Below are 22,574 nucleotides of genomic sequence, written 5' to 3' on the forward strand. Positions count from 1 at the left end.
ACGTTTGAAGTTGTCACTGCCTTTGAAAGCACAAGCTCCACAGATAAAGCAGCTATGTAATAATGCTGGCTCCTAGATCTACTGCTTCAGCGTCTCAGAGCCACTGAGAGAATCTAAACTGCACTGCACATAGGCGATTTCTTTTTCTTTTCCCTTTTCTTTTTCTTCTTCTGTTTTTTTTTTTCTTCCCCCAAGACTGGATTTGTCTGTGTAGTCCTGGTTGTTCTGGAACTCATTCTGTAGACCAGGCTGGCCTCAAACTCACAGAGGTCCTCCTGCTTCTGCCTCCCTTGTGCTGGGATTAAAGGTGTGCACCACCATACCAGCTCCACAGGTGATGGTGATTTCTAAAGTACACCTTCCTACAGCTGCAGCAGCTGCTTCCAAGGATGTTCCTATTCCCACCATGTGCACCTCAGCATCAGTAACACGGAAATACTTTTACAGCAGGGGAGATTTGTCAGCTTTTGAGCTTAGTGTTTTCCCAAAACAGTAGCCCTAGAGCTTTCTTTAAAATGGGTCAGATGAGGCCGGGCTTGGTGATCTGTCCTTAATGCCTGCTCTTGCAACTCTGTGAGTCAAAAATCTCCAGGCAGTGAGCCCTGGAGGTCGGCCTAGTCTACATAATGAGTTCCATTTCCAGGCCAGTCGGGGCTCATCCTATTGAGTGTCCTCATTCTAGGTAAACAGAGAAACACACACCAGTAAGCCTAGTCCTCAAGAGGCTGAAACGTAAGAATCTTCAGTCCGAGGTTAGCTTGGCCTCTAGAATGAGGACTAGGAAAGCCAAGGCTACGTATTAAAACCCTATCACACACACAAAAAAAGCCAGATGATGATTGTATCACTCCAGAGTTCAAAACTCTGAAATATCTTCTCATTTTACTCAGAGAAAAGCCAGTGACCTTCAAATGCACTACACTGTTGTCCAGGGACCAAGAGAATGTCTCCTAAGATGTATGTGCAGCTCCACACAGTCCATTGTTTTACAATTCAAACAAACAAGCAATCCCTGTCAGTTTCTTAAGGTCTAAGGGGTCAGCAAATTGGCTTAGCCAGTAAAGGCTCTTGCTGCTAAGTCTGATGATCTGAGTTCAACCCTTGGAACTTACATGGTGGAAGGAGTGAACTGACTCTAAACGTTGTCATTTGACCTCTGCACATGCCATGGCACCCTCCCCCCAAAACAGAACAAATATTAAAAAAAAACAGGTAAGAGTGGTTAGTGGCATTTGCTATTGTTTTAGCAGACTGAAGTTCATTGCCCTGTGCCCACATGGGGCAGCACAAGCAGCTGTAACTCCAGCTCCAGGGCATCTGGTGATTTCTTCTAGCCTCCTTGGGCACTACATGGACATGCACATACACACATATAAATAAAAATTTTTTTTAAAAAATTTAAAAAAGATCCAAGAACACAGATTTTATCTGGTTCGTTCTCTGCTTGTGTTATAGACTTAACCTGCATTCCCAGAGAGAAATCATGCCGCTCTAAGAGATTAGTAGAGGGAAAACTTAATAACAGGCGACTGCTTCTGGCTAACGCACAAAAGGGAGCCAGCCCTGAACAAAAGTCCCATCAGCTTACGTAGTTTCATGGCCTCAAGTTACACTTTGCACAGTGAAACATGTTTTACACAGACAGACATTCCAAGGTTTAGCTGTTTGGGCAAACGAAGAGATTTAGATTTACAATGTAAAGTACTGTGATGGTTATCCTGGCCTACACTGTAATTCTTCCCAGCCAGGAAGGATGACACTGTTTCTGCTAGGAGAACCTGGACTTAATAATGGACCAGGACTTACTGGCAACCCTGACCCAGTGCTGCCCACTTTGAACTGCACTATAGAGGCATACTCTTTGATATGGGAATGGGCCTAATGGCCAGCTGTGCCCTTTGTTATGGGACTAGTTGGAGTCTATCTTAGTGAGCACATCTTTTTTGTTTTGTTTTGTTTTTTTGAGACAGGGTTTCTCTATGTATCCCTGGTTGTCCTGAAACTGAACCTCACTCTGTAGACCAGGCTGACCTTGAACTCACAGAAGTCCACCTGCCTCAGCCTCCCAAGTGCTGGGATTAAAGGTGTGCCCCAGCTAGTGAACATATACAGAACATACACTCAGCAAGCCTACACTTTTTTTTTTTTTTTTTGGTATTTTGAGACAGGGTTTCTCTGTAGCTTTGGAGTCTGTCCTGGAACTAGCTCTTGTAGACCATGCTGGCTTCAAACTCACAGAGATCCACCTGCCTCTGCCTCCCGAGTGCTAGGATTAAAGGCATGCTCCACCACGGCCTGGCGCCTACACTTCAATTATGTTCAAGTACAAGTGTTTTTTTTTTTTTCTTTCTTTTTTTTTTGAGACAGAGTTTCTCTGTAGCTTTGGAGTCTGTTCTGGAACTAGCTCTTGTAGCTCTTGTAGACAGAGATCCGCCTACCTCTGGCTCCCAAGTGCTGGGATTAAAGTCATATGCCACCACTGCCCGGCAGTGTTTTCTTTCTGCAGTTTCTGCAAAGCGTGGTCAGTACTGCTCATTCTTGAGGCTCCTTTAGTTAAATTCTACTTTGTGTAACTTAGAATTTCCTAAGCAAGCCTAGTACATCCTTCCTAACCTCAGTTTACCATTCCAGCTTCTCCTGTATTGCTAGTTCAGGCTCCTAAAATCATCCCTCTGTGATCACCTACAAAAGTTGCCAAATTATTTACAACCTCTCACTTCAAAAGTTGGAATCTGTTTCCCCATTTTGAATCTTAGTCTTTTAATATATATATATATATATATATATATATATATATATATATATATGAGTGCTTTGCCTTCATAGATATGTCCATACTTGTACCATATGTATGCAATGACTGAACAAACCAGAAGAGGGTGTCAGGCCATCTGAAACTAGAGTTATGGTTGGGTTACCGCCATATGGGTGTTGGCATTTCAACCCAGGTCCTCAACCCAGGGAGAGCAGCCAGTGTGCTAAAGCACAGAACTGTCTCTCCAGCTCCCGCTTGTCATGGTCTTACTTTAACACTAGCAGTGGTTTACATAGCTTCCCAGCCAAGGCCTGTCAGCCTCAATGCTACTTCACAATTTTTCTGCCAGCAGAACAAGTCAGGGATAGACTTCTGGAATAGGCCATGTGGCTTCAGTCACCCTCGTTGCTCCCACTGAGGCCCCAGACAGAGAGCCATCCCAGATGATCATTCGTAGAAAGATAAGCCTAGGTTAGACCTCAAGAATCCCTTAGTAAAATCATGAGGAATAACAGGTGTTTACTCCTATAAGAAACTCAATTTCAGAGTGGTTAGTTATGCAGCCAAACTAACAAGACTGGATATTACACATGTGTGCATATTTATTAAATTAATAATCACTTCATGCAGCGGTGCACACTCAGCGCTGGAAGGCAAAGGCAGGGTTACTAATGTTTGAGGCCAGCCTGGTCTACATAGTGAGTTTCCAGTCAGTCAAGGCTATTGGTAAAACCATCTCAGTCCATCAGTCAGATAGTCAGTTAATCTTTCTTGTTATTCAGTAAAACAAACAAACAAAAACAACAAAGAATCTTACCAAACACATAAGCTGAGATATGTGTCCAGTTTTATTTATTTTGGGGGATGAGGCCTGACAAGATCTGACTTGTCTGGAACTCACTGTGTAGACCAGGCTGGCCTTGAACTCAGTGATCTGCCTGCTTCAGCCTCCTGAGTACTGGGTTTAAAAGTGTATGCCATCAAGCCTGACAGTTTTTAAAGAAATCTTAAACTTTTGTTAAAAATGTGTGTGTGTGTGTGTGTGTGTGTGTGTGTGTGTGTGTGTGTGTGTATACATTTAGTGTGGTTCAAACTAAAACCATCAGATTTGGTGGCAAGCACTTTTGCCAGCTGGCTGAGCCATCTCTCTGGTCCTGGTTAGATCTTTTGATTTGTACTGTGGCATCATGTCACCTGCAGTCTAGCTTGTAAAAAGCCAACTAAAAGCCACCTTTATCATCGTGGGTTCTGTACGTGTTAGAACACTGTAACCTTGAAAAGTCACTTAGCCTTACCAATGTGCTCTTCTGAGCTTGAGTCCCTCCCTCCCCAGAAGTGCTGCAGTGAGGATGAGAGAGAATGCGCGTAAAATGCGTACCAGTGTCTGGCACATAGAGCACCCTAATCTGAAAGTCTGAATCTAAAAGTCCCCAAAATTTGATTTTCAGATTAGGGATATTCAACTTTTAAACTCTATAGAAATAGTCCCAAAAAATCCTTCCAAATCAGAAACACTTTTTAAAAATATCTTTATTTTACTTGTATGACTGTATTGCTTGCATGTATGTGCATTGCATGTGTGCTACACGTATGCCCGGTGCTCTCAGAGATCAGGAGAGGGTGCTAGGTACCCTAGAACCAGAGTTACAAATAGTCACAAGCTATACGACGGTAATGGGAACTGAAGCCTGGCCCTCAGCAAGAACAAGTACTCTTAACCATTGAGCTATCTCTCCAGCCTCTCGAACACTAAGCATTTAGAACAGGAACACTTGGCCTGTATTGCAATTGCTCCTAAAGTGAAAAGAAATCAACCAGATGGTGGTGACACACACCTTTAATCCCAGCACTTGGGAGGCAGAGACAGGCAGATCTCTGTGAGTTCAAGGCCAGTCTGGTCTACAGAGCAGGTCAAGGACTGTCTCCATAGCTACTGGGAAACCCTGCCTCAACCCTACCCCTGCCCCCACCCCCAGGAAAAAAAGAAAGAAAAATAATTCACAGATCAGATTTAGAGGTTTAACTGTCAACGTTCCTATAAAGACTGGTCTCCTGAATAAAATATTTAAAAGGAGAATTGTAGCTCTGTGACCTGTAGTGCCAGTTACTGTTTCACACACATTTAAGGAGTTTCTTCTCAGGGGCTGGAGATGTGGCAAAGTTTGTGGAATGTTTGATTTCCAGTGTGTGAGCAAGATGATGCAGGCCTGTAATCCCAGCCCTAGGGAGTTCAAGGTTATCCTCAGCTACCTGTGGGGCTCCAGCACCTTGGGAGGCACAAGATCTGATCTAGTTTGCTCGGAGGATGTGAATGTTGCTCCTTGTCCACTAGGGGGCAACAACACATTTCATTAAGGCCATGTTCCAGGGCAGGTTGTATGCACCTGCCATGCAGGGAACATTAATTTTATTGCTTTAATTTAGCCATGAAAGGCAGGCTTTTAAAGCCTGTTCATTTTGCACTTACAGTTATTAAGAGGTTGCTTTGTTCTCTTTAAGGTATTAAAAGAACTCACAATGTGTATTTCCAAGACAGCCAGCCCTTGAAAATTCTCTTTGAAAAGAGCATGTGTGCCAATATCCTGATGATTAAACCAAGGTAACGGGTCTCCTGACACCCCCTTCTCTCCTGAACACAGCGTCCTCAGGCAGTGAACAGTTCACTCCAGAGCTTTTCTTTCCCTTTGAAGTCAGCACACAGATGCTGGTTTCAGTAGGACACCACACGCTGTGCACATTGTACTTTGGTCACACTCACCCTGGTACCCGCTCTTGTCCCCATATCCCCCTAGAACTTTCTCACCAGTTACACCTTTTTAAAAGGCTAACTTGTGACTTCGCGCAATCACTGACATTGTCAAGAAGACACTGAGAAAGACAGGTGACAATTGCTTGACGGCAGCAGGGCAGTGGCCAGGAGCCCTGAAATACCCCAACCATGGTTTCACATTTGGAGCTCCAGCCAGAGGGGGAAATCTAGTGCACTGCTTCACACCTATACAGCCTCTGTTTGAGCCTTGGAACACACAGCTTGAGGGAATTTGAACATTCTTATGAAGAAAATTGGTTTTTCAGTTTTTCCTAGGTAATGGGAGAGCATTTGTCAGTGAAAGGATGCTTAATCACTCCATTCAGTTGCAGCATTGGCTATTAATTAGCATGACTCTGGAGCAAAGTGTATTTTATCTTACTGCTTTTTTAAATAACAAAAGGAATCCTTGTTAGCGCAGCCAAATGTACTGAAAATGACAGGGAACCAGGGAACCGAGAGACTTGCTTTTCTGCCCCTTCTGTAGCTCTCTGTTAGCAATCTGGTGACTCTCCCTACAGTCCATCCTCACTACCTGTCCCCCATGTGTGTGGTAAGCAATTGCCATGACTTAAGATATTGTGAGGGTCTTTCCATATCAGGTTACTTACTTATTCTGAGTAATTGTCTTTTTTTGTCTTTTTTTTTTTTTTTTTTGCATTGTGTGTCTGGGCTATAATTTCCTACTGACTCCGTCTCCCAAGGGAACACTTAGGTTGCTTCTTTTGCTGTCAGAAACAACGCTGAATAGCACCTGTTCTGACGATAACATAGTATCTGCTAGCTGTTGCTGTGGAACACATTTCCCCAAATGCATAGGCTTCCCAAGGCAGACTTTATTACTCTGTTGAAATGGCTGGGCCTTGTCTGTGTATCCCTGGGTCAAGGTCTCTCCTAAGTTGGAAGACAGATACCACCAGGGCTAGAGTGTCACCTGAAGGCTCACCTTGAGGGAGGCACTCCCGAATTCACTGGTATGGCTGCTGGACACTCAGGAAGACCCATTCCCAAACATGCGGGTCCTGAGAATCCTCCCAAATGATGATGAGAAAGGGCTCCAAGGCAGGAGCCTTTTATACTCTCTGAAATGAGTCTCCATCCAGCTTTACATGGGAGGGATTTAAGGGCCATGGTACAGGCTGCCCAACAGTGTCCAAAAATGGAATTAGTGGGTCACACTGAGTTCACTTTGAATTCCATATATTCTGAGCTCAGTTGTCTTCTGAATAGTTTGTCACTTCACATTCTCACCAGAATAGAGGACATAATAAATCTTTATAAATTTTGACATCCTCATAGGTAAAATTGTTGCCTTTTCATTGTTAATAGTGAGTCTGAGAATTATATGTTTATTAACAGTTTGGATTTTTTCCTGTTTTTTTTTTAGACTTTTGAGACGAGGTCTCATACCTGAAGTGAGCCTATGCTTCCCTGTGCTAGGACTATAGACATGCACTATTGTGCCCGCATTTTTCCTCCCTTTGACATGCACATTCATGTTGTCTTTATTTATATATCAAGTTATTTGGTATCTTGTGGTCTGGGGTATAATACAGGGATAGAACTCTTGCCTAACACATACAAATCTCTGGGTTTGACCCCCATAAACACAAAAGAAAAAAATTATTTGAAGTCCCAACACAGGGGAAGCTGAAGCAGAAGAATCATGAACTCACGTCCAGCCTGGACTACATAGCAATGCTCGGGCTCAGACAAATTTACTTGGCATTTGTATAACACCTCCCTTTAAACAAGGGAGAAATCCCCAAATGAGCATGATAGTTGTTCCTAGCATTCCAACATCAAGATGCACTGCTAACTATGTCTAGCATCCCGCTAACAGCTAAGCCTGGATAAATTTTAAGAATGTCATTTTTACCTAACAGCACTTTAAGTTCAAAAGGATGGCAGAACTTGCAATTTCTCTTTGTTTTATTATAATGCAATTTTATTTTAAAGTATTGTATTTTTTATATATAGGAGTTTTTGTCTGCATGTGTCTGTGTACTACGTGCATGCATGTCCCTTAGAGGACAGAAGAGGGTGTTGATCCCCTGGAGTTGGAGTTACAGATGGTTGCGACTAGCAATGTGGGTGTTGGGACTGGAACTTGGGTTCTCTGCAAGATCAGCTAGTGCTCTTAACTGCTGAGCTAGCTCTCAAGCACTTATTATACTTTTTTTTTTTTTTTGAGACAGGGTTTTAGCCCTGGCTGTCCTGGAACTTGCTCTGTAGAACAGGCTGCCATTTAGCTCAGAGATCTGCCTGCCATTGCCTCCTGAGTGCTGGGATTAAAGGTGTGCTCCACCACCTGGCTCTATTACACAGTTTTAAAAAGGCAATCTAATTAGAACTGGGCAAAGAAGACCTCGGTGTGCACAGAGAGCACATCAAGATGTTCAGTATGGTGATCACTGGGAAAGCAAAAAGCAATCTTCAGGCCTGTGGAGCTCACCTCAAGTGAGTTTTCTGAGGAGCATCTCTTTTTAAAGGGGAGCATAATTAGACCAGGCATGGTGGCTCTCCTCTGTGAACCCAGCACTTAGGAGGCTGAGGCAAGAGTTCCAGGCCAGTCTAGGCAACAGAGAAAAAGAGACCATGTCTCAGAAAAAAAGAAGAAAACAGCCCAAAAGGGATTCAGAATAAAAGGGTAGCTGGATGTCAGAGAACGTTGAAATAACAAGTGTTAATTAGATAGTCTAGGATACATACAGAAAAACTAGGCGGCACACAGGGTGGGACCTTCTGCCTGCTATGTTTTGGAGCAAATTAGATACTTCTCAATTGCTGTGGCAAAACACCATAACCAGAGCAGCTATCAAAGAAAGCTCAACTGGGCACAGTGGTACTTGGAGGCAGAGGCAGGAGGATCTCTGTGAGTTTGAGGCTAGGGTGGCCTACATAACAAGTTGAATTCTGGAATAGCCAGGACTCCATAGAGATACCCTGTCTCAAATTAATTAATTAAATAAATAAATAAAAAGGAAAGTTTAATTGGGCTTACAGTTTTACAGTTTCTGAGAGTTAGAGTCCATGGTAGCAGCAGGAACAGCTAAGATCTCATATATCAGTAGGAGACAAAGAGAGAACTAACTTCAAATGGCACCTGTCTTTTTGTTTGTTTGTTTTTTGAGACAGGGAATCTCTGCATAGTTGTGACTGTCCTGGAACTCACAGAGTGCTGGGATTAAAGGCGTGCGCCACCCTACCCAGTTTGGCCGACCTCTTCTGACAAAGGCCACGCCTCCTAATCATTCCCAAAACAGTTCCACCAACCAGGACCAAGTGTTCAGACCTTAGACCTATGGGGTCATGTTAGTTCAAACACCTCAGCTGTTTGTGAGCAGCTCCATCTTCTACTGTCGCCCTTTACTGAATGGAAGTGCTCACCCTGCGGCTCCTGCAGGTTTTCCTAAAGCAGTACAACCATCTCACATGCCCTTAATTTCTAAGTTCTTAGTGAGCCTTCTAAGGAAAGTAGAATTTAAAAAAAAATTGCAGTAAGAAAGAAGGCAGACTTTGGAGAAAACTTCCTAAACCTAGACCTGTTTGTTTCCAGAATCAAGATTTGAATACCAGTAAGGTTATAGCTGATTTCCAAATAAATGTCAATACATTTCATCACATTTTACAGGTTGCTGACTGAGGCCATTGTTCTTCTAACGTCAAATCAAGAGGAAGTCACCTTTTCTGTTACTCCAGGGAGTTTCTGCCTCAAGAGTTCGAGTGGAGAACCCCTGGGTAAGGGTGACATCTGCCTTGTGCTGGGCTGGGATGGAATGTGTTTCCTGTTTCTTCAAAACCCCACACAGAGTGCCTGTCAGTGGTGTGATACCTGATGCTGTCTGAGAAGCACCAAAATATAGAAAAATGGTAAAAATGATGACCAGGTCTGGGAAAATTATACAATTCACAATAGAAGTATGTGGCTTTGAATTTTCAAGTTGCTTTAAAATGAAAAGTAGTTATTGAGAAGATATATTTTCATGTAAGGACTGACCTCCTGTTGTTCTCCTTCCCTCCTCCTTTTCCTTTCCTTCCATCCTACTCCCCCCCTTTTCTAAATACAGGGTCTCATTATGTAATTCAGATTGACTGAGAACTCATAATTCCCCTGACTCAGCCTCCAGCCTCCCAAGTAGCTGGGATTATGGGCTTTCTCTAGCATGCCTGGCTTCAGTTAGGCTTTCAAGATCTGGGTCTCAGCCTTTACTGTCCTAAGAGGCCAGCAATCTGACTACACATGAAGAAAAGGTGCCTCTGGGTTAGAACTTTACAGTACCCCAGATGGCAAGTGCACAGGCAACCGTGGGAACACCCCTAAGTCAGTTCTCCCAAGAAAAAATTTCTAGAAGGGAATTTTGGTGATGAGATCTCGAAAGGGGCCCCTTTGGGTCCACCTTGCTTTCACAGTGCCTTCACCAGGGATCTTTTGTTCCTTGTGACTGTGCTAGAAAGAGTGGAAAGGAAGGAACTGTGTTGTCATCTTGCTGTATTGCAGAACTATGGTGGTGCTCACACACAATCCCACTAGATGAGCATTCTGCTGCTTGCCATGTGGTAGGCCAGTAGATGGAGGGCTTACACTGGGCCCAGTGACTGTTGTGTTTCCTTAGTATACCTAGGAATCACTTAGTATTTGGAGACCAGGCTGTGATGTAGGTGCTGCCACTGACATGAAGAGTCAAAGCACAGGGGCCATGTGGCCTGCCTGGGTCATACTTCATAGTCATCTGTGGTCCTAATCTGTGTAGATATTTGGGCTTCAGGGTATAGCTTCTTATTAATGCACTTTTTAAATTACTTCCCTTGGGTTTGCTCCAACTTAATTTCTGCAACTCAGGAGAGCATGGCCTAGAAAAGACACACATAGCTGGTGAAAGGGTCTGCTTGATGAAGTAGCTGTTTAGTAGCCCATAAGCACTGCCCAAGAGGAACTTTCTAATGAGTAGCTACCACTGTGGTTGACTAGCCACTATCTAGTCTTGTTGTTGGACTTCCTCTGCTCCAGCACTAGCTGTGGCATGAGCCTTCTTGTTGAGGTGAAGCATCTCTTGTACTTGAGACTGCACATCCCAGGAACCAACTAAGGCATTGCCGCACTAAGAAATAGTAAAGGATGGGACTATAAGCTGGTACAGCACCTTTGGATGTCAGTGTGGCGATTTCTCAGAAAATTAGGAAACAACCTTCCTCAAGACCCAGCAGTACCACTTTTGGGTATATATCCAAAGGATGCTCAATCGTGCCACAAGGACATGTGCTCAACCATGTTCATAGCAGCTTTGTTTGTCATAGCCAGAACCTGGAAACAACCTAAATGCCCCTCAACTGAAGAATGAATAAGGAAAATGTGGTACATTTACACAATGGAGTACTACACAGCAGAAAAAAATAACAGCTCGAATTTTGCAGGAAAATGGATGGAGCTAGAAAACATTATTTTGAGTGAGGTAAAGACACAGAAAGACAATTATCACATGTACTCACTCATAGGTGGTTTTTTAAACATAAAGCAAAGAAAGCCAGCCTACAAACCACAATCCCAGAGAACTTAGACAACAACGCGAACACTAAGAGAGACTTAAATAGATCTAATCTACATGGGAAGTAGAAAGTATAAAAAGACAAGATCTCCTGAGTAAATTGGGAGCATGGGGACCTTGGGGGAGGGTTGAAGGGGGAGGGGAGCAGAGAAAAATGTAGAGCTCAATAAATATCAATAAAAAACATTTAAAAAAAAAGAAATAGTAAAGGAATCTTCTGTGTGTAAATATGTTTCTCTCCCATCTCCCCCCCCCCATGTTATGGATGTTTCCCAAAGTAGTCTTTTTGATTCTTTGTTTTGAGATCAGGCTAGCCTTGAACTCAGAGCAGTCCACTGGCTACTGCTTCCCTAGTGCTGGGGATGAGCCACCACATCTAGCCAACCAAAGCAGTTTTGTAATGAGAAGTTAACACCAACATATAGCCGGGCAGTGGTGGCACATGCCTTTAATCCCAGCACTCGGGAGGCAGAGGCAGGCAGATCTCTGTGAGTTCGAGGCCAGCCTGGTCTACAAGAGCTAGTTCCAGGACAGACCCCAAAGCCACAGAGAAACCCTGCCTCGAAAAACCAAAAAAAAAAAAAACCAGAAAATAAAAACAAAAAAACCCAACACATGTACAAAAAACTATAAAAATAAATTTGTTGGGGCTGGAGAGATGGCTCAGAGGTTAAGAGCATTGTCTGCTCTTCCAAAGGTCCTGAGTTCAATTCCCAGCAACCACATGGTGGCTCACAACCATCTGTAATGAGGTCTGGTGCCCTCTTCTGGCCTTCAGGCACACACAGAATATTGTATGCATAATAAATAAATAAATAAATATTAAAAAAAATAAATTTGTTGCTGTGTGGTGGTGGTGGCCACAACACCCATCTTTAATCCCAGCACTTGGGAGGCAGAGGCAGACAAATCTCTTGTGAGTTTGAGGCCAGCCTGGTCTACAAAGCAAGTTCTAGGATAGCCAGGGCTGTTACCCAGAGAAAACTTGTCTTGAAAAAACAAACAAACAAACGAAACAAAAATTAAAAATAGTATTGCCATAACCCAGCTATTTCATTCCTGGGTATATACCCAAAGGACTCCATACCCTTTTATAGAGATATTTGCACCTCAGTGCTTTTTCATTAGCACAAAGATGTAAACAGAGACCACGCTTTAGTTTCCTGGCCACACAGATCAAATAATCACACAAAAATGTATTAATTACAATACTGTTTGGCCAACAGCTCAGGCATATTGCTAGTTAGCTCTTACATCTTAAATTAACCCATTTCTATTATTTTATATTTTACCATGAGTTTTGTGGTTTGTTTACTTCTTGCTTCTTGGCAACTACAGGGCGTCTACCTAACTCTGCCTTCTTTCTCCCTGCATTCAATTTACTTTTCCCACCTACCTACCTATACTTTGCCCTGCTATAGGCCAAAGCAGCTTTTTTATTAACCAATGGTAATAAAACATATTCATAGCATACAGAGGGGAATCTTACATCCATCACAAGGAAATGGAACAAGCTTAGTTATTTATCAGTAATGAACAGATAATGAAAATCTGGTATATATGTAAAATGGAAGCCAGGTGGTAGTGCACACTTTTAATCCTAGCACTCGAGAAGCACATGCAGGCAGATCTCTGTGAATTTTTTTTTTTCGAGACAGGGTTTCTCTGTAGCTTTTTGGAGCCTGTCCTGGAACTAGCTCTTGTAGACCAGGCTGACCTCGAACTCACAGAGATCTGCCTGCCTCTGCTTCCCTAGTGCTGGGATTAAAGGCGTGTGCCACCACTGCCCGGCCTCTGTGTTTTTTAAGGTCAGCCTAGTCTAGAAACTGAGTTCCAGGACAACCAGAGCTGTTACACAGAGGCAACCTGTCTTGGAAAAATTAAAAAAAAATAAAATGGAATATTATTAGCTATAGAGAAAAATAAAATCACAAAATCTGGAGGAAAATGGATGGACTTTGACTGTATTATATAGAGAGGTCACCCAATTCATAGAGGGGGAAAAAAACCACATGTTCTCCCTCATATGTGGATTCTACAGTATAACATATACATTTGTGTGTGTGTGTGTATTCATCACATATTCATCAAATATATGTGTGAATGCAGTATAACATGCAGAAAAGAGGACAAGGAAGGTGACATTAGGTGATGCGGAAGGATAGAACGCAGGAAAAGCACATGTCATGAAAGGGGAGATAGTGCTGTTTTTAGGATAGTGTGGCTTGTCACCGAGGCCTCACTTCTTTCTACTGTCTTTTCCTCCTTTGCCTCTTTTTCCTGTGCTGGGTATTAAACCCATGCCTCACGCATAGTAGGCAAGCACTGTACCACTGGGTCTCCAGGTCCTCCCATCCCTCTCTTTATTGAGACAGGGTCTCACACTAGCTCAGCCTGGCCTAGAACTCACTGAGTGACTTAGCTCACTGGCCTTGTACTAGTGGTAGTCCTTCTGCCTCAGCTTTCTAAATGCTAGATTATAGATATGAGTTATCATGCTTGGCTTCTAGCCGTCTTTTTAGCTATTATTTTCAGACAGGGGATGACTAAATTGCCTAAGCTGGCCTTGAACCCTAAATTCACTTTTTAAACCATGTTTTTATAATTTAGTTTGATTGCCTTTAATCTTTTCATTCATTTTGTAAACAATATGGGATATAGTTCACTAATAAACTGTAACTTGTTTTTACATGTAAACTATATTTATGGTAGTCCCTTTAAGAATGAGTTAGCTTCACCATGTATGATGGCCCAGGCCTGTAATTTCAGCACTTGGGAGACAGAGGCAGGGAGGATTAGAAGTTCAAGGTCACCTTAGGTCACGTAGTGATTTTGAAGCCAATCTAGGTTACACGTGACGCTGCCTCACTAAAAACTTTTTTAAAAAGTTTGTTTTTATGGTGTTCTGGTTATTTATTGGTGACAGAAAGTCATCACAAAACATAGTAGTGGGATAGCCCTTTCTTACCCCTCAGGACTCTGCAGGCTGATGGAACTCAGCTGGGCAGTTGCCACTCAGGGCCTCATGCAGCTGTGGTTAGACAATTCAGGCTGGAAGCATCCAAATACCTAAAGACAGAACACAGGGCAGGCCCCTGGGACTGGTCTGCTATAGGCGAGGCTTCCTCAGTCTTTCCCTGTGGATTAGACCAGTCACAGGCTACTGAGATTCATGGGGCAGGGTGCTTTAAACCCCACCTTTAAGGAAAAACAAAAACTCCTTGACTTTGTTTAACTCAGGGTTACATGTTTGTGCCAAACATGAACACATGCCTCTAGTCCAGTTTTAACCTTTATTTCCCTACATCAAACAGATTTAAGCAGTTCTGTGTACAGTGAGATGTCTTTTGGCCCTGAAGAGTTTGACTTCTTTCAAGTTGGACTCGATACTGAAGTAACATTTTGCTTTAAAGAACTAAAGGTAAGAAGACACTTCTGAAGTCAAACTCAAGTTTTCATTAGTGCTTCTAAAGGAGTGATTCCACTTTCTTCTCCTCTCCCTGCAGGGGATCCTCGCCTTTTCAGAAGTGATGCACGCTCCTATATCCATCTACTTTGACTTTCCTGGGAAGTAGGTCCCCAAGAACCCTGTCTCTTCCCTTTTGTTCCCATAACAAAAGCCTTTGGAGCATGGTGAAGCTGATGTTACATCCCAGTACTCTTTGAACTTTACTAGCAACATTTGTCAAACTAAGAGTTTGAAAGATGCTATAACACGGTGCTTTGAAATTGGTAATGCAGCCAGATGTGGTAGCGTATGCCTGCAGTCTTGCCACGTAGGAGGTGGAGGCAGTGGGATCAGGAGTTCAAGGTCAGCTTTGGTCACACAGTGAATCTGAAGCCAGCAAATGCTATGGGACCTTGTCTCAAGAAAGCAAAAGTTAAGAAATTTGGTACTTCGACTACAACGTGAAACATTTGGCTGGCTCCTGACAAAACTGTCTAAGTAGGAAATTATGCATGGCTCGAGCACATGGATTCTGTGTGTAAGCCTTTAGTGTAGTTCAGAAGTAAAGCTGAATCAGATCATCTCCCTGGGGTTGCTGAAGGCTTCCTTAGGAAGCTGACCTGTGAAGATATGGAAGCAGCACCTGCTGTCTCTCTCCCTTAGCTGGTGGTACTTGCTGATGTATGCCTGATAGTGTCAGAAATGAGCATGCTTTGTGCCAATTGTCCTTCTAGACCGGTGGTTTTGAGTATTGACGACATGCTCTTGGAGGCGAACTTTATCCTGGCCACATTAGCGGATCAGCCAAGCAGAGTGTCTTCACCACAGTCACTGTGTCTTTCCCAAGCACAAAGAAGGTGAGGCTGCAGGCTTCTCTCTCTGTTGGAATGTCTGAGGGATGGCACATGTGCCACCACATATCTGGAACGTCCCTGACATAAGACATTGGAATTACAGATGCATACTACTGAGTCCAGCTTTAAATAGGTTCTGAGGATCCAAACGCAGGGCCTCACACTTGCATAGTAAGGGCTTTACCCTTCATGTTGGAATAAGTGAATGAAAAAGACCAAAATTGTCTTTTGAGACAGAGTCTCTACTAGTGCTGCTGTCCTGGAACTCACTGTGTTGACTAGTTGGCCTTGAACTCTCAGAGATCCACCTGCTTGTGCCTCCCCAGTGTTGGGATGAAAGGTGTGTGACTGTCTCACAGTTACCTTTTTATTTATTTATTGGTTTTTTTGAGACAGGGTTTCTCTGTGTAGCCCTGGCTGCCCTGGAACTCGCTTTGTATATCATGCTGGCCTTGAACTCACAGTGGACGTGCCTGTCTCTGTTTCCCAAGTGCTGGGATTAAAGGCTCACGCTACCACCACCCAGCCTGTCCAGGGCATTTCTAAATGACTGTACACATTAATCTTAATTTCCAACAAGTACTTCTGTTACTTAATTCACAGCTATCATCTAACATGCTCTCTTAGTTACATAAAAATGTATTTCCCACTAAAAAACTCCATCTAATCCCTCTTAATACTCCAGGACAGAAGACCCCACACAGTCAAATGCCCAGGTGGGTAAAAGCCGAGCTAGCCAGACCCCAGAGAGCATCTCTCGAGCAGCCCCCAAAAGGTTGTTTCCCAAGGAGCCTCTGGACAGCAGCTCTGCAACAGAGACCAAGAGAGCCAGCACCAACCAGGACAACATCTCCCAAGTGCCTGAAAGTGTGGTCAGCGACATGGAGGAGGGGCCAGGCCTGTCACACCTCAGGAAGGTAGGAGAGCAGGGCTGAGGCAGGCTGGTCAGCCCAGTTCTCAGCATCCGTCTGTCGCCCTAGTCAGGCCACCTGTTTCATGAAGACGCTCCACCCTCCCCTCTTGCCCTCCTGCTAGTCTCCCTTCATCTAGCCTCCCTTTTGCTTTCACATCTGTGTCATATATGATCATATATATGGTATAATGTATTTGTACATGTATGATCCACAAGTGAAAATATGCAATACTTATGTTTCTGAGTCTAGCTTTTTTTACTTGCTATGATGACCTCCATTTGCATCCATTGTCTAGCAGATTATGTCATTTCACTCTTCTTTATGGCTGAATAAAATCCATTGCATATGGCTGGAGAGATGCCTCAGAGGTTAAGAGAACTGACTGCTGCTCCAGAGGTCCTGAGTTCAATTCCCTGCAACCACCTGATGGCTCACAACCATCTATAATGAGATCTGGTGCCCAGAACACTATATACATAATAAATAAATTTTTAAAAAATCCATTGCATAGATAGACCACAGCTTCTTTTTTTTAAAACTTTATTTAACTTTGTTTCATGTGCATTGGTACAATGATGTCACATTCTCTTGAACTGGAGCTACAGACAGCTGCAAGCTGCCATGTGGGTGCTGGGAATTGAACCCGGGTCCTCTGGAGGAGCAGTCAGTACTCTTAACCACTGAGCCATCTCACCAGCCCCCAGACCACAGTTTCTTTATCCACTTATCTGATGATGCACAGTCAGGCTGATTATATAAGGTGGCTATTGCAAAATAGTGCAATAAAATGGATATGCAGGTGTCTCTTGGGACATGTTAAAGCTCCTATGGTTATACACTCACAAGTACCCAGATGTCATATGGCTGGGGCATCATATGTGACAGAAATTTCTAGGGCTTTTGTTTTGGAGAGAATCTCATGTAACCCATGCTGGCCTTGAGCTACTTATATTGTCAAGGATGGCCTTAAACTTGTGATACTTTTGTCTCTCCCTCGAAAGTGCTACAATTATAGGCATATGCCACCACACCTGGCTCTTTTTGGTGTTCAGACAGTGTATCACGAATTCTATTTGATCTTAATAATAAAACCCGGAGCTATATATTAGGGGGTGAAAGCTGAAAGATCAGAGAAGCAGTGTAGCCAGCCACTAGAGCGTTCTTACGCTCAGACCAATGCTCAGACCAAAAGTCCCCAGACTACCTCCTCAGACTGCATCCACAGACTGCCCTGAGATCCTCTCTCCTCCCATCTTATATTCCTCCCTCTGCCCAGCCATACCACTCCTGTCTCCACCTCCCTAGTGCTGGATTAAAGGCGTGGAATCCCAAATGCTGGGATCACATTTATGTGAGCTCTGTTTCTCTTTTAGACAGATTCAATCTTGTGTAACCCAAGGTGGCCTTGAACTAACAGAAATCCCTCTGCCTCTGTCTCCTGGGATTAAAGGTGTGTGCCACTGTCCTCCAGTGGTTTAGTTCTGTACTCTGATCTTTAGGCAAGCTTTATTTGTTAAAGCACAAAACAAAGCCGGGTGGTAGCGCACACCTTTAATCCCAGCACTCAGGAGGCAGAGGCAGGTGAATCTCTGTGAGTTCGAGGCCAGCATAGTCTACAACAGCTAGTTCTAGGACAGGCTCCAAAGCTACAGTGAAACCCTGTCTCAAACAAACAAACAAACAAACAAACAAAAAACAACAACCCCCCCCCCAAAAAACCCCACAACAACAAACAAACAAACAAAAAAACCCAGAATATCACTACAAGACAAGATCTCGCTGGGCTTGAGCTGTGTACTCAAGGATAGCCTTGAAGTCCTGATCCTCCTGACTTGCCTCCCAAGTACTAATCACAAGTGTGCCACCATGCTCAGCATAATATATTCATATTTCTGAGGAATATCTGTACTGATTTCCTTGAGGCGTGGATAAATTTACATTTCTACCAGCAGTGTATAGTAGTTCCTATTTGCCATTATTCTTGCTGGCATTTATTTTTGAGCTTTGTGTTTTAGATTTATGTGTATGTGTGTGCCTCCATGTATGTATGTGCACCAATGTGTCCAGCGTCCATGGAGGCTAGAAGAGGGCATCAGATCTCTTGCAGCAGGAGTAACAGGCTCTGGGAACTGAATCTGTGTCCTCTGTAAAAGCAACAATGCTCTTAACCACTGAGCCTCCTCTCCAACCCCCGAGGTTTCTGTTTTCACATATGTGTATGTGTGTGTTGTGCACACATGTATGCATGTACAGGTAGCGGTCAGAGGTCAGAGGTAGCGGTCAGAGGACAACTCGCAGGGGTCAGTTCTCCTAACATGTGGTTCATCAGGCTTGGCAGTCAATTGCCTTTACCTGCTGAACCATCTTGCCAGCCCCTTGTTTGATTTTGAATCTCCTCGTTTCTCTCTCTCTCTCTCTTTTCCTCTCTCCCTCCCTCCTTCCCTCCTTTCTTGAGTTCTTTATACATTGTAGATACTGATATTGTCAGATGCATAGCTAGCAAAGATTTTACCCCAGTCTGCAGGGTGTTCACTCATTGTTCCTTCTGCTGTGCAGGAGCTTCTTAACTTCATGCAATGCCAGCAGTCAGTTCTTAGTATTCTTACCTGAGCTACTGGTGTCCTTTCCACAAAGCCCTTGGCTGTTCCTGTAACTGCTTTTTCTGCGTTATCTTCTAATATAAGTTTCCATTTACATTAAGGTCTTTGATCATCTTATTTCCAATGGAAATTTGTGTATATGTGAATGTGTGCCACACATGAGTGGTGGTCTGAGAATAACTTTCTGGTCAATTCTCTCCTTCTACTCTGTGGGTCTCTGGGCTCAAATCAGAGTCATTGGCTTGACAGCAAATGCCTTTACTAACTGTATATTGCTGGACTCACCAATTTAAAAAATGGTATTGTATATGTATAGTATTATGTCTATTGTGTTGTGTGCACACCTGGGTATGTAACTACACATGGAGGCCCAAAGTCGATGCTGGGTGACTTTTTAAAATTAAAAATATACTTGTGGGGGCTGGAGAGATGGTTAAGTGATTAAATATGCTTGATGCTCTTGCAAAGAGTTTGGTTCCAGCACCCAAGTTGGGTAGCTCATAATTGCCTGTAATTCCATCTCCAGGGAATTCTACACCTTCTTCTAGCCTCCGCAGGAGCTTGTATGCATGAGCACACACAGAGACACAAGACACACACACACACACACACACACACACACACACACACACAGCTAGAGAGAGAGAGACAGAGAGAGACCCTTAGGAAAAAGCAGCAGCAGCAACTTTAAAGTTACATTTGTGTGTGTGCAAGCCTAAGCGGCATCCTTCACTGTATGGACCTGGGATCCAGGCTTTGCCCACTGAGCCATTTCACTGCAATCCTTCTTTATTTTTTGAAACAAGGTATCTCAGTGAACCTGTAGTTCATTCCTTCAGCTAGGCTGGCTGACCAGTGAGCTCCAGGGATTGGCCTGTGCTCACCCCCAGCCCTGGAGTAATAGACAGGTGATATTACCCAGATTTTGACGCTGGTGTTGGGATCCATATTCAGGTTCTCATGCTTGTGCACCAAGCACTTTGTTTTCTTTCTTGAACAAATGAGCAGCTGCACATATTTTCTTACACAAATACTGTTTCCCAGCTGCTTCCTGCACTTAACACAACTGGAAAACACTGTTTTCTGCACAGCAGCTGGGACATCTTCCCCGTGGGTTAGCTCGACCGTTCTACATGGCCATGTATAGTCCCCCAGGATTCTGTAATTACAAAAGCTGTCACAAGCACAAAGAGGCAGAGGCAGGAGGATCTTCAGTTTCTTATACAAATAACTGAATAGTTCCGAGTGGGTTGCACTACCAGTGTTTCTATAGGGGAATTGGTCTATCTGCTGACTCACTAACAACCTGCACAGAATCAGGCTTGTTCCATTTAGCGCATCAGTGACACAGTCATCATAGTAAAGAATATTGATGAGTGTGTAGAAGCTCTGTTAAGTGCAAAGGAATCTGTGAAATCTCTGAGTTCAAGGCCAGTCTGGGCTATAAAGTGAGTTCTGGGCCAACAAGGGTGATTTTCAAGACCTTGTCTTAAAATAAGCTGGGCAGTGGTGAGTTTGAAGCCAGCCTGGTCTACAGAGCAAGTTCCAGGATAGCTAGGGTTGTTACACAGAGAAACTGTCTCAAAACATCAAATAGAAAAGTAAATAAATAAATTAAAAAGCTTTAAGAACAAACTGGGTCACCCATACATTTCCTGTCACAAATTCGACCTTGCCATGTGGTGATGAGGTGGTGGTGGCACACACCTTTTATCCCAGCACTTGGGTAGCAGAGGCAGGCAGATCTCTGAGTTCAAGGTCAGCCTGGTCTACCAAGCGAGTTCCAGGACAGCTAGGGCTACACAGAGAAACCCTGTCTTGAAATCTGCTCCCCAGTCCCCACATAAAAAATAAAGAAGTGGGGCCTCTGTAAATTTTTCTAAGTGACCCAAGTGTGTTTTCCAAGACAGGGTTTCTAGGCTGCCTCTGCCTCCCAAGCGCTGGGATTAAAGACGTGCAACACCATCGCCCAAACATGTGCAGATAGTGTTTGAGGTCTGCTTGCTGTAGCAGTGAAGGGAAGTGAGTGTTTTCTCGACTCTGCAAACATCTCGTGATGCCAAACTTGGAGAAAAAATTATTGCCAAATTTATAGTTCAAAAAACTTTGGGGTTTTTTATTGAGCTCTACATTTTTCTCTGCTCCCCTCCCCCTTCAACCATCCCCCCAAGGTCCCCATGCTCCCAATTTACTCAGGAGATCTTGTCTTTTTATACTTTCTACTTCCCATGTAGATTAGATCTATTTAAGTCTCTCTTAGTGTTCGCTTTGTTGTCTAAGTTCTCTGGAACTGTAGTTTGTAAGCTGGCTTTCTTTGCTTTATGTTTAAAAAACCACCTATGAGTGAGTATATGTGATAATTGTCTTTCTGCATCTTTACCTCACTCAAAATAATGTTTTCTAGCTCCATTCATTTTCCTGCAAAATTCAAGCTGTTGTTATTTTTTTCTGCTGTGTAGTACTCCATTATGTAAATGTACCACATTTTCCTTATTCATTCTTCAGTCGAGGGGCATTTAGGTTGTTTCCAGGTTCTGGCTATGACAAACAAAATTGCCTTGAACATAGTTGAGCACATGTCCTTGTGGCACGATTGGGCATCCTTTGGATATATACCCAAAAGTGGTACTGCTGGGTCTTGAGGAAGGTTCCCTAATTTTGAGAAATCGCCACACTGACATCCAAAGGGGTTGTACGAGCTTGCATTCCCACCAGCAATGCAGAAGTGTTCACTTTTCCCCACAACCTCTCCAGCATAAGTTGTCATCAGTGTTTTTGATCTTGGCCATTCTTACAGGTGTATGATGGAATCTCAAAGTTGTTTTGATTTGTATTTCTCTGATGACTAAGGATGTCGAACATTTCCTTAAGTGTCTTTCAGCCATTTTTAGATTCCTCTGTTGAGAGTTCTCTGTTTAGGGCTATACTCCTTTTTTTTTTTTTTTTGATTATGTGTTCTTTTGGTGTCCAATTTCTTGAGTTCTTTGTATATTTTAGAGATCTATGCTCTGTCTTATGTGGGGTTAGTGAAGATCTTTTCCCATTCTGTAGGCTGTCTTGTTGACCATGTCCTTTGCTTTACAGAAGCTTTTCAGTTTCAGGAGGTCTCATTTATTAATTGTTTCTCTCAGTGTCTGTGCTACTGGTGTTATATTTAGGAAGTGGTTCCCTGTGCCAATGCGTTCAAGTGTACTTCACACTTTCTCTTCTATAAGGTTCAGTGTGGCTGGCTTTATGTTGAGGTCTTTGATCCATTTGGACTTGAGTTTTGTGCATGGTGATAGATATGGATCTATTTTCATTCTTCTACATGTTGATATTCAGTTATGCCAGCACCACTTATTAAATATGCTTTCTTTTTTTCCATTTGATTTTTTTGCTTCTTTGTCAAAAATCAGGTGATTGTACGTGTGTGGATTAATATTTGGGTCTTCTATTCGGTTCCGTTGGTCCTCCTGTCTATTCTTATGCCAATACCAGGCTGTTTTCAGTACTGTAGCTCTGTAGTAGAGTTTGAAGTCAGGATTATGATGCCTCCAGAAGTTCTTTTATTGTCCAGGATTGTTTCGGCTCTCCTCAGTTTTTTGCTTTTCTATATGAAGTTGAATATCGTTCTTTAGAGGTCTTCGAAGAATTCTGCTGGGATTT

General features: G+C 43.2%; 1 protein-coding gene across 2 annotated transcripts in view; it reads left to right on the forward strand.

The window, feature by feature from the left end:
* Positions 1-22,574, forward strand: part of Rad9b (RAD9 checkpoint clamp component B) — a 33,778-nt gene that overhangs the window by 6,510 nt on the left and 4,694 nt on the right. Inside the window, exons 5-10 of one of the 2 annotated variants that reach the window (XM_048447373.3) lie at positions 5,255-5,354; positions 9,199-9,305; positions 14,425-14,531; positions 14,617-14,681; positions 15,293-15,415; positions 16,098-16,329. In XM_048447373.3, the coding sequence (XP_048303330.1) occupies positions 5,255-5,354; positions 9,199-9,305; positions 14,425-14,531; positions 14,617-14,681; positions 15,293-15,415; positions 16,098-16,329 (734 nt within the window). The remainder of the gene's footprint in view (positions 1-5,254; positions 5,355-9,198; positions 9,306-14,424; positions 14,532-14,616; positions 14,682-15,292; positions 15,416-16,097; positions 16,330-22,574) is intronic. The other variant, XM_048447374.3, reaches the window with a different exon arrangement.

This window comes from Myodes glareolus, chromosome 2 (assembly GCF_982192425.1).
Source record: "Myodes glareolus chromosome 2, mMyoGla1.1, whole genome shotgun sequence".
NCBI lineage: Eukaryota > Metazoa > Chordata > Mammalia > Rodentia > Cricetidae > Myodes > Myodes glareolus.